This window comes from Heliangelus exortis, chromosome 3 (assembly GCF_036169615.1).
Source record: "Heliangelus exortis chromosome 3, bHelExo1.hap1, whole genome shotgun sequence".
In the NCBI taxonomy this organism is placed as follows: domain Eukaryota; kingdom Metazoa; phylum Chordata; class Aves; order Apodiformes; family Trochilidae; genus Heliangelus; species Heliangelus exortis.
Genome location: NC_092424.1, coordinates 107242972 through 107255239, shown reverse-complemented (window position 1 = coordinate 107255239; position 12268 = coordinate 107242972). Strand labels below are relative to the sequence as shown.

Below are 12268 nucleotides of genomic sequence, written 5' to 3'. Positions count from 1 at the left end.
TGCAATCTGCCCTGTATAGTTCTCAGGTATGTTTAAATCTTCTTTTTCCTTCAGAGGCTGTCTGAAAGAAGTGTTGGGTCATTATTTCAGGCTGTAGCTTAATACTGAGGCTTAATAGTATATGCTCTCTCTCCAGCCTTCACCAAAGACCTTCATTCACTGAAGGTCAGGGTATTAGAGTGCTATTTTAAAAGTATACTCCCAGCAGTGAAGAGTTAAAAATAGACTTCTATGAAAATGCACAGTAATTGGTTAAACCTCGTTAGCCATCACATGAAGATGATAACTCCTCCCAGGAAAAGACAAAGCAAAAGCAGCTTTGACATGGATTTACACTTAGAAGAGCAGCTGCAGGCTTACTGGGAAGGAGTTCACAATAGAAGCTCTTGGATTATTAGCAGAAACACCAGCTTGATTCTGGGAAGGAAGGGAAAGAGAAACAAGAAGAAAAATTCTTCATCGTGATCTGCAAATGAATTCCATGGATTCTCTACTTTGGAACGACAACCAGTAGGCAGACAGCTTAAAAAGATGGAGCTGGGAAAGGCAAAGCTCTTGAGAACTGGCCTTAATGCTTTATATCAGGCCATCCACCCTGTATATGGAATTGCCTGGACAGATGGGAAGCAGGTGATACTGACTGCTTTATACTATCACAATGGAGAGCTAAAATTTGGAGATTCAAGCGTCGTTGGTCAATTTGAACATGTTCATGGACTTTACTGGGGCCCATATTGCTCTACAGACACTCCAGCTCTGCTTGCTGTTCAGCACAAAAAGCATGTTACTGTTTGGCAGCTGGGCTACAGCACTATAGAGAAGAACAAACCCTTGATTTCTCAGACTTGTGAAGTGGGTGAACCTTTTCCACTGCTTTCCCAGGGCTGTGTCTGGCATCCAAAGAAGGAGGTCTTGGCTGTGCTTACAAAAAGAGATGCTTCAGTCCTGCATGCTGTTCGTACTGACAATGCCAGAGTTAAGGCAGACATCAAAAGCAGTGGGCTTATCCACTGTGCTTGCTGGACTAAGGATGGCAATCGTTTAGTAGTTGCTATAGGCAGTGCCCTTCACTCCTACATATGGGATGATGCTCAGAAAACTCTAAATACCTGCTCCTTTTGCCCAGTCTTTGATGTGGGAGGTTATATCTGTGCTATAGAAGCCACACTGGATTTCCAAATTGCTGTAGCTACTGAGCTTCCTTTAGATAATATCTGTGGCTTGAATGCGGGCATTGCATTCGACATGCCACCTGGTACTGAAACTGGTTCTGTAATCTCACAGTTTGCTGGTGATGAGGAGTACTCCATGGACCTACGAAGAAAGTCCATAGATTCAGACAGATCCTGTGTGGATTCAGTTGCTTCATCCTCCTCAGGTCCCGTGGATTTAACCCATATCCTGGCAAACCACCGCCGCTCCGATCCCGGTCCTCTCATTGCTCTGAAACGCAAAGACTCTGCAGCAACAAATGGTCAAGATTCTTCTCACCTGATCTTAGTGACTTTTGAGAGGAAAGTGACTACCACCAGGAAAGTCACCATCCCAGGTATTCTGGTTCCTGATATAATGGCTTTTGATCTTAGAGCTAAGATCGTGGCGGTTGCCTCTAACACTTCAAACATTGTTCTGGTGTATTCAGTAACTTCATCTTGCATGCCTCATATTCAACAAATACAGCTGGAAAAAAATGAAAGGCCAAAGGGCCTCTGCTTTTTGACTGATAAACTCCTATTGATTCTGATTGGGAAGCAAAAATTCCCTGAGCCAAATCTCATTCCATCTTCTAGTTCAGACAGGTATGTAATACGTCTGATGATCAAAGAGCTGATTCTGGAAGAATATTCTTCACCATTGCCTGGGACTAAGCAGAATATGCTTTATAACTCAGAATCCTCTGTGAATATTCCTGGAAAAAGAAAGTTCTTTGAGAATCTTGCCACAGAAGACCAACCTCAAAGCAGGGAGCTGTTAATACCAAGAAGAACAGTTATTCAGTCTCCTAGTGGCAGGAGAAGACTCATCGAAGAAGTAAAAAGCCCAAGTTATGAGCAGAGTTCTTCATCAAGTGTGAGTGACCTGGATGAAAAAAGGCTCCTAGGTCACCCTTCAGTGGCCTTGGAAACATTGGATGCTGAACCTACCAATCGTTCAGTGTCTCTTCTTGGTTCTGGAACAGCTACCAGGCTTTCCAGAAGACCATCTTCCCCTAAAGTGCAGTTCAGTATAATCCAAGAAACATCCAATTCTCCTAAAAACAACAGTTTGATGAGTGAAAGAGGAATGAGTCACATATCGAGAAATTTAGAGAGACTCTGTGGCAGCTTCAGTGAGTTACAACTGAGTCTTTCTGAAATCACAGACTTTGCTAAAAATGGAAGGAAGAGATCTCTGGCCTACCCTTGTTCACAGGAACCACCCGTCGTTCATATCACTTACCAGGTAACTCTTTGGTCAGCTTAAACATCTTCTGATAGGACGCTGAATTTTTACACAAACTTGGACTTAATTAGCTTTAAGTCAAGAGGATGAAGCTTAATTCTTATCAACACATGAGAAACATGACCTGAGTTTGGCACCAAGCTTAATTGGTATTATAACTTGTCACTGAAACAATAACTCAGATGATGTGGGTAACTTAGAGGATATTTCACATGGGAGGTTTGTGTCTCTTTGTTCTGTGATTATGCACAACTCTCTTGGATGCCAGATGATTTTGTGTGCATCTATCAAAGAGAGTGAACAGAACCAAGCAGTTGTTAATGTACACTTAGTTGTATTTTAGTGTAGAGATCAGGCTATGAGCAGGGTGGTACAGTAGCCCACCAGAAACAAAATAAACTCTAGTCCAAGCTCATATCCAAAGTCTGAAAACAGCTAGGCACTCATGAAAGCTGAAACAAAATACTGAATCTCAATTTATGGAAAATTCAGGTGGGCATGACATGAAGTTGGCTTATTTCTACTTTTATTTTTCACTACTAATCTTCATAGAGCTGTACGTATTAAATTTATAAATTTCATTAACTGAATTTCACTTCAAATTATCTGAAAAAAAAAAAAAATCTGTCAGTGTGTAATTATCATTTCATTAAATAAGCAGACAAATGCCAAATCATCATGTTCTTATTCCAACCTTGTTTTGGCAAAATTTCTCCTGGCTTCAGTAAGAAATGCAACTAAGGAATGTAGGTTGAGTAATTCCTTGGAGCTACTATTCCAGTAATATTTTTGGTCATGCTGATGCTCGTGGTATTGCTGCTGGGGTCCTTTTCAGAAGGTGGAAGCCAATTACAAATGCATCCTTATCTATTGCAACATAAGCATCATTGTGACACAGCATTGTGATGATGCTGAAGCATGTGCTTCACAAATTAATTTGACTTTTACTTTAAAGGAATCCATACAGACAACTAAGTACTCCTCCTAAAACATTCAGTTAGGGAATGGTGGCTCAATTCAACCATATAAATTATTTTTTAGCAATTATTTACTCAGTATTTAAGCCTTAGGTACTTTGGGTAAAAGCAGAGCTTTCATTTGAATTAGTCAATAATTTAACTTTAATACACGATACAAATTCTGGTGACAAAGGCAACATGGCTACTTTAAATTAATTAGAATTTTATTTGCCAAGAATCAATCCTTCTGTTCTCCACCATGTTCAAATTAATTTTGATTTCTTACTATAAATCACCTTACTTATTTAGCAAGAAGCTCTATGGAGCTGGGTTCGAGTAATGTTTGTTTGTGACAGGTAACATTAATCTAAGGTCTGGAGTCACACTGCACTACATTTAGAAAGGAAGATTCTTATTTACCTGAACAAGTGAGTTTCACATTGAGCCCACAGCAAGCACAGCTCCTACTGCACTGGAGTGACTCAGAAAAAGGGCCACGGAACATCTCTCCAACACACAGACCTTCCCTGGGTAACTCTCTACCAAAGCCTAGCACAGTTCAGCCTCTTCTGAAATCTAGCATGGTGCCAGAAAATAATGAAATACGTACTGATGGCAAAAAGGCCTCCAGACAGACAAGGAAATATTTGTTTCATAGGCAGCTAATAATTTTCTAAGAAAATAGTGGTTTTGATGAGTTTGGATTCAGATATCTGAATTGAATTCCTCCTTCAGCTGATCAGCACTCTGTGGGCTGTGGGTTCCAGCCAGGCTGTGTTTGGGGTGCAAAATGTCAGGAAATGGCTTTATTGCCTTATATAAAAATCCCAGCCTGTGGAAAATGTACTCTTCAGGAACACTGCAGTCCAGTCAATAATATGGCCATTATCTTCCAGCTTTTTGTGCGAAGTGCATCTCTGCTTAAGTGTTTGTATAACTCCCAGCAGGGCAGAGGCTCTGTCTTGATTGAGAAATCTATTGTCCTCCCAGTACTGCATAACCAGATTTATGCATTAAAAGCATAAACGGGAAGTTTAAAACCCAACAGATAAAAATGTAGCAATAATTAAGGGGCAATTATCAGCAGAAGCATTATTGACATAGTTATGTCTGTTTCCAGTTCTGCTTAGAAAACCATAATATAGAACAGAATGTGTATTATTTAATAATTCATAATGTCTGCTCACTAAATAGTCTTGAAGGCTTTTATTTATTCAGCTAGTGCTAGCCTACCTATAACTCCTCTGAAGTCAAATCCATGCAGTACCACCAGAATTTATATTCTTTGTAGCCTGTAGCCATAAAAGAAAAAAACATGATCACTCACACTTTGGAAATGTCACTGCAGCATCACTTGTGTAATAGCATTCAGCCACTGGAGGTGACTTGATTATTCAACCCTGAAAAGCAAATATTGTTGCTCTTTCATCACATACAGACTGGTGATTGAGGACAGTGTGAGAAGGCAGACAGACAGATGGAATTAGAGAATATTATTTAAACAGGACAAAAAAAAAAAAAAAAAAAAGAAGGAATGAGGATCCATCACACATTTGTTTCTGTTTCATTTTGCAAAAAGATACTTTTATCATCCTTTTCCCCAAGAAAAGGAACAGCTGCAGAATACTTAAACTAGCCTCATTCAAGAGCTAATTACAGTGGAAATAAAGCCAATCTGGATTTGAAATTAATAGTACTTAGGCAAACCTCTCCAGGAGGAGTAAGATTCATCTTAGCCTGAAGAATACCTTAAACCCCCTACATTTTGCTCATGAGCAGTATTATGTCAAAAGTGTATATTGCTGAGAGCATATATTGCATAATTAAAATATCTTTTCAGCAACTAGTCACAATAATTTCTTTTTCTTAGCACTCACCAATAATTGTATACAACACAATTTGCACTTTTATAGCAGCTTCATACAATTTGCTCTGTGAAACTTTACTGCCAAGGTCAGCTATAAAATAAACAATTTTTTAATACAGAACTGAGAGATTAATAGAAAGGATCCAAACATATGGCAATAAAGTTGTTTTGACAGAAATACATGAAGTAGAGATGAAGTAGGGGGGGTGTAAGGGTTGCACAGCAAAAGGAGCAAAGAGCAGCCTGCAATGGTCAGCTGTAAGAAGACCATGAACTTTTCTGAAACCCAAAGGGCAGTTTTGATTCAGGTTGAGCAATAGAAAGAAAGCTCATGAAAATGATGGAAGAGGAAGGTGATAGAACTGCTCCCTGGAGTAAGAAACAAGTCAGCCACCCTGAAATTTAGGAGTAAGAGATTTAGAATGACCATAAAATAAAGACCTGCAGTAGTCAAGAGAAGATGTGATTAATGCATGGATAACATTTTGAGCAAAGGTTGAGGAATCTGTTAAGAACAGATTCTGACAACAAGGTCCTGAAATTGATGAAGAGCAGACAAGCAGGGACACAGCATCTTTTATTAGACCAGATGATTTCTTTCTGTGATACATAGATGCATAGAGAAAGGAATGTCAAAATGAATCCAAGTTTTATTACTGTGCAAAGAAAGTAAAGACTTGATTAAAAAAAAACAACAACAACAACAAAAAAAAGCCCCACAAAAAAGCACACTCAAAACTTAAATATCAAGGAAGCAAAGCATGAGGACAAAGTGTACATCTTATATGACAAAATACCTGAAACAGTAGCTGCAGAACTGTTAGCAGAGAGCTGAAACTCTAGCACCACAACATTATCTGGAAGGCTGGTGTGCACTTTACATGCAAACTGCAGTGGGATTTAAGCACCCCACAGCACCTCAGATCTCCTCCAAATATCTTATAGGCTTATGCTCCTCTGGCAGGTTGATTAGTGTTGTAATAGGAACATCCCACATATGGGTAAGCAAAGATATTAAAATATCCATCAGAATGAAATCAGGATCCACCAAAAATCAAGCAGGAATCACAGCAAGAGTAGAAATCATGACAGGGAAGATGAGCAGTGCAGGCTGCCAAATGTAATTAATAAAACCTCTGGCAATTCTGCACAAGGTTTAATGAGAAAAAGTACTTTGAATGTCAAAAATCATAACTCTTATTCCTCTTCAGGGCTCTTCCCTAGCCATGTAATTCTCTTTTCATTGTCTTTTGGGCCAGAACCCCCTCATCTATTTAATTTACTAGTTTTCCCTCATCCCACAAAATGATTGAGGGGCCAAGCAGCAGCCAGCTGACTAATGGGTGCTCAGATATCCACACTGAAATTATGAGAGAAGTGCAACAAAGAGATTAACTCAAGGATTTAAGGAAAAGAAAATGGGATTCTAGGCAACAATGGCACTATTCATCCCCCAATACAGAGATGTGACTGACTAACCTGATACCTTTTCTTTATAGAAGAATAGATTAATACAAATAGGATACAAATAGTATTTAAAATACCTGTAATTCAGTACAGTACTTGAAATCATGCCACAGGGGAAATTATTTCTTCAACACCAGAGAACAGGGATTAATAATAGAAATATAAGAATGTTAAGGAATTAACTGGAAGGAAGATGCAAATAGCTATAGTAAAACAAAAGAAAATTGAAGAAATTTACTAGTGGATTTTCTCATGATGGATCTTCAAGGCTAATCTGAAAGTTTCACTAAAGATCTGATGAACTGTAGTAATAAAAGCTGGCATAAACTCAGTAGTATTTTCAATAAAGGATCAGGATATTACACTGATGATTTGATGACCATAGCACATACAATAAAAAAGATGGATTGAAAGGAACTAATATGAAGTGCATAGTGCAAGTGTAGGCAAGTGCATTAGAAAAGACAAGAAAAATAGTGAAAAAAGCCATGAGGCAGAACTAGCTGATGGCTCAGGAGAGCTGAAAAAAGTTATGAAAGAAATGTTTATTTATCATGCAGACACAGAGAGTATGACATCTAATCGAGGAACACTTTTTGCCTTACTAAATACTTTTCTTCCCATATATTTGCATTCCAAAACATGAGTTTTGCAAGGCAGTTTGACAATGTTGTGGTGGGCTGGCTGCTGCCCAGAAGACCCTTTATGGGCTATAAAATCTGATCAAAGGGCAGGCTGACAGGAATGGAGGAAACAATTCTTGAATGGATGGTTTCTTTCTAGTGGATTTTTGTTGATGGACTTGACATATTACTTGATGTTGTCTAAAGGAACTTAATTTGAAAATATCTATTTGTGTCTGTGGAATTATATTTGTACCTTCTATGATTAATATGTTCTATTAGGATACCAATAAACTTTGGTTTAAGATAAAACAACTAACAGAAAAGGATTTTAATCTGGGAATTTCAAGTTCTCTGGCTTCTGTAGAAGATTATTAGCAACATAACAAAACCATACGCATCTTTTGGGAAGAAGCAGATTAAATTTAGATTTGACTAGAAAATTGTCTTGCTTAAAAAAAAATTGTTCATGCTTAAAGCATGAAAATAGGAAAGTACTAAAGCAAGTTCTAGTTGTATTTCCAAGTCTGTCATAAACTACTTCCACGACCTTGAGTAAATCTCTTAATCTTCCTGTGCAATGGTTCAGTCATCTATAAAAAGGGCACACTGTTACCTACCTCTAAAGAAGGAGTGGGTTTAAATCAGTCTATGATATGATGTGTGTGAACATATTCCTCAAAGAGAAGGACTGCTACCACCACGTAAACTAAACATTAAATAAAAAAGGCTAAGTATTTAGAGCATTAAAACAGAGAAAGGTTCTTGGCCTGACAAATTCACCAGAAGATTTTAAAAAAAAACCCCAAAGATTAATAAATTTATCATTATAAACAGAAGTGTATGTCAAAGACAGAGAGAATAGCTAATATGAATGCTCACAAGTGATGAAAGAAAACTCTGAAATTTAAGCTTTGAGCTCTGCACTTGAAAATCTGGTTAGGATAAAAATAGATGCCACATAGATTTGTATGTACAAAAATGTCTAATGGTTGCATTAATAATAACTTGAAAAGCTATGTAGGGAAAATAATAAAGCAAAGTCAAGCACAGTATACATTTCCATTCAACTGATTCATGTCAGCAGAGGAAGAGCTGGATTTTTTTTTTTTTTCTTTGGGGGTGATTATTCTGGAGCTGAAGTGTATCTACATGAAAAAAACCCACCACTTTGGTTAAGGAAATGTGCCTGTCTCATCCACAGTCAATCTCTTTCTATAATTCATTAGCTGATGTACATGTCTGAATAAAATCTATTTTAACTGGAATCCAGGAAAATGAAATAGTTGCCATATGTGCTAATCCACAATAGGAAGCAATGAAAAGCTTTGCACAAATACATGGACATGCAAATAGATGCAATGTAGGTGCAAAGCATATGCTCACTGCTGAAATTTTAGCCCACTGAGTTGTTAGTGTGTTTAGGTTCTATAGGATATAGTGCTATATAATCTGAAGACACCTAAAACTTACAAGGAAATTTTGTTATGTAGTTATAGCTGTAATAAAACGTTACTATAAGTTTATGACTAAGAAAATGACACTTCCTTGGTGCAATTCTTAGGTATTTCCCTATTATTTACACAGCAAAATATTCTGGCTCTTTTGAATGGGGAAAGAAATGAGAAGACCACTGAGAGTTGGAAAGTTTACTTTTTTAAAAGGGAAGATTTTTATGGGTCTTCCATCTTCAATCAATCACAATGCATAAATAAATACAATCAGTCACAGAATATTCATGGCTGATTTATGATAGAATGGGGAAAAAATAGTTGGTAGACATTCTAGTTTACAGAATCCAAGGCAGTATACACACTATGTGTAGAAAAATGAATCAAGTGATTGATTTAGATAGGTCATGCACAGCATAAAAAGAACACATTCACTTACAGTGTGACTGAGTCAAAAGACAGCACAATTAAAAGTTAAGATAAGCATTTAAAGAGACATTAATTTAGTCAGAGGTTAGATTACTATGCACAGGAATAGAAGATGCAGTTGTGAGTTCATTCAGCCATGAGTTTCATATTAGCAAGGAAGATTCAAGGGTGTTAAGCAGACACAGACAGGGTAAGACTAGAAGAGGGGTTCAGATAGATGATAACTTTTCAACCCATTCTGACAAGCTAACTTGAATCCCTTCTGAATGTACAAAACAGAAAGTTCTAGGAAATAGGTAAATAAACTGTTTGTTGCAATAAAAATATGCTAAATCTGGAGGTACTGCAAACATAAGGAAAAAGATAACACATGGCAAAGATTTAGGTGGAAAGTATGGAGAGGAAACAAGAAAAGGAAATTCACAGGACAAAATATAGCAAGATTATTAAGGAGAAAATATCCATTTCACCTGCACTTTATAATGGTATTGAGCTACTGAGAAAAAATTAATGCTAAAATGACTTTCAAGTTCTATCTGCTAGGAAAATATAAATCCAAACATAACCATATTAGCTCAATTATTCTGTGGTCCTTGGACTTTGCAGTAGTCAGAATGATGGGACAAAAAGTTAAGCTTCATAAAGCACAAATATGGCACCTTTATATTCAGCAGTGTTCTTCTATGACTGTTATGACAGCTTTTCCAAGAGAGAGCCACTCTATCCCATTTCTCTGCAATGCACTCTGTGCTGAGATTATTTTACTGGTGTGGAATAGCTGACCAGTGACCACCAAAACATCCACACACACAACTGAAGCAGAGCAGAGCATGAATTTGCTCTGGGAAGGTGTTGGACAACTTCATTCCAGGTATGGTTGATATATTCCCCTCCACTCAGTTGACTCCTCAGCAAAAAGGCCCAATGGATGCAAATATGTGTGGCCTAATGCATCACATCTCTGCTGGGCTGATGTGGTTTGAGCTGGATAAGCACACAAAGGAAAACCAGAGGCATATTCCTCTTCACCTGGAGCTGAGGCTGTGCTTAGAATTGCACCCACATGATCGTGTGTGTCACCTGGAAACTGTAGAAAGGACAGGCAAAGAAAAAACAACATTCCCAAAAACTGAAAGCAGAGGGTTGGTTAAAAGGACTCAGACACATGCTTAAGCCTTTAACAAGGTCTCTTCTTTTACATGCATGCATTTGAAGAAAAGTGTTTCAAATGGAACAGTCACTGAAGAAACAAAAGATGTTCTCCTCTGTGATGGGAAGATCCACTTGAGTTTAGTCCAGCAGCTGTTTGATCTGCCTGTGATTGAAATGAAACATGGTATGTTCTTTTTATTTCTGCTGTCTGGTTCCACCTGAGATTTGTAGCACAAAAGAGGCATTTGTGGTAGCATAATTAACCCATGCTGTTATAAACTGAGATTGTTAAGATTTTTTGGTAAATATGTGTTTTCCTTTGGCTGGATTACACCAGAGTGTTGCTTGAAATCACTGAAATGCAGAAGAACTGCAGAACTATCTATTACCAGAGTAGTCTGTTAGATGGAAAGCTGAGAAAATAATCAGTAACTGTGCTACCTGGAAATAGAAATGCTTCCTTGAGACCTTTTGGCATTTTTATAAGCATGTCCCAGGCTGACAACAGGAAGTAGGTTGGAAAATTCATTCTCAGAATATGATATAGATATGGATCTAGATACAAATACATAGATAATGATATAGATTATATAGATGATATAGATAATAGAGATAGAGATAGAGATAGAGATAGAGATAGAGATGATGATAGAGATAGAGATGATGATAGAGATAGAGAGATAGAGATAGAGAGATAGAGATAGAGATAGAGATGATAGAGATAGAGATGATAGAGATAGAGATAGAGATAGAGATAGAGATAGAGATAGAGATAGAGATAGAGATAGAGATAGAGATAGAGATAGAGATAGAGATAGAGATGACAAGACAGAGACAGAGACAGAGACAGAGACAGAGACAGAGACAGAGACAGAGACAGAGATAGTGTGTGTGTGCCATATAGCATTTGGTGTAGCACTGGGGATTATTTTCATAATAAGCTAAACAATGAAGCTCAGTGTTCCAATTTGTCAGTCTCATTTCTGCCATCCACCACTTGCAAGGACAGAAGCAGCTGGGAAAGTCCTAGCTCCAGACTGGTCTCTGATTTACATTGTTCCTGTCTGTGGCTGTACACTGGCTTCTCAGGAAGATACATACTGCTAATATTCAGCCAGTGGCTTTTGTCATCACAGTCTAAGTATATATGGTCTTATTGTACACAGTAGTTGGTAATTATGGTCTCCTTGCATGGTTTCCACACTGAGAGATCCATAAATTACTCTCGCTTGCCCCTTGTCTTAGCCCATGACAGGCAAAGACACATCAGATTAATCAGGGTACTCTGAGAAATGAATTCAACAGTTGTTGGAATCAAAAAGAAAAGGAAAGTAATAATATAAGCTATATTTTTCTAAATACTGATGGTTACATACAAACTGTTGTATTATAAACTTATTGATGAAGAAGAAACCAGGCCTGGGATGCTACTGGTGCTGGCACCAAGGACAGTGGGAAAAAGAGATGTAGAATAAGCACCATTCTGCCACTCATATTTTGCTAATTTCCTTCTTGTGGATGCGACCACAGGAATGAAGAAAAGGGTCTGTAATTAGCACACAGATCAGAGGAGCTGCCTGTATGCAAGACACATTGACACATACCAGGTTTTCTCTCACTTACAGAAGTTTCAGGGAGCTGTTTCAGAAGATAAGGATATGCAGGGTTCAGATGTTTGTCAGCAATCTCTCTTGGCTGTGCAGTGCTGTGGAGGCACATATGAAAACACTCAACTTGCTGTTGAGGTCTGAGCTATTTCCCAATAGGCTTCTGCTGGGAACCCAATGCAGCTTTGCAAGCCAGTACCAGTTTTGGCCTGCACTTTGAGTTCTTGATTTTGGAAACAACTCTCTATTATGAAAAAAAAAAAAGAAAGAA

General features: G+C 38.0%; 1 protein-coding gene across 1 annotated transcript in view; it reads left to right on the top strand.

Annotated features, from left to right (window-relative positions):
- The first annotated feature begins 304 nt into the window (after positions 1 to 304).
- The window catches only part of LOC139795271 (WD repeat and coiled-coil-containing protein-like), a 16256-nt gene continuing 4292 nt past the window's right edge, over positions 305 to 12268 (top strand). The window contains exons 1-2 of the mRNA XM_071742049.1: positions 305 to 2442; positions 10454 to 10574. Coding sequence (XP_071598150.1) covers positions 532 to 2442; positions 10454 to 10574 — 2032 coding nt within the window. The 5' untranslated portion in view covers positions 305 to 531. The remainder of the gene's footprint in view (positions 2443 to 10453; positions 10575 to 12268) is intronic.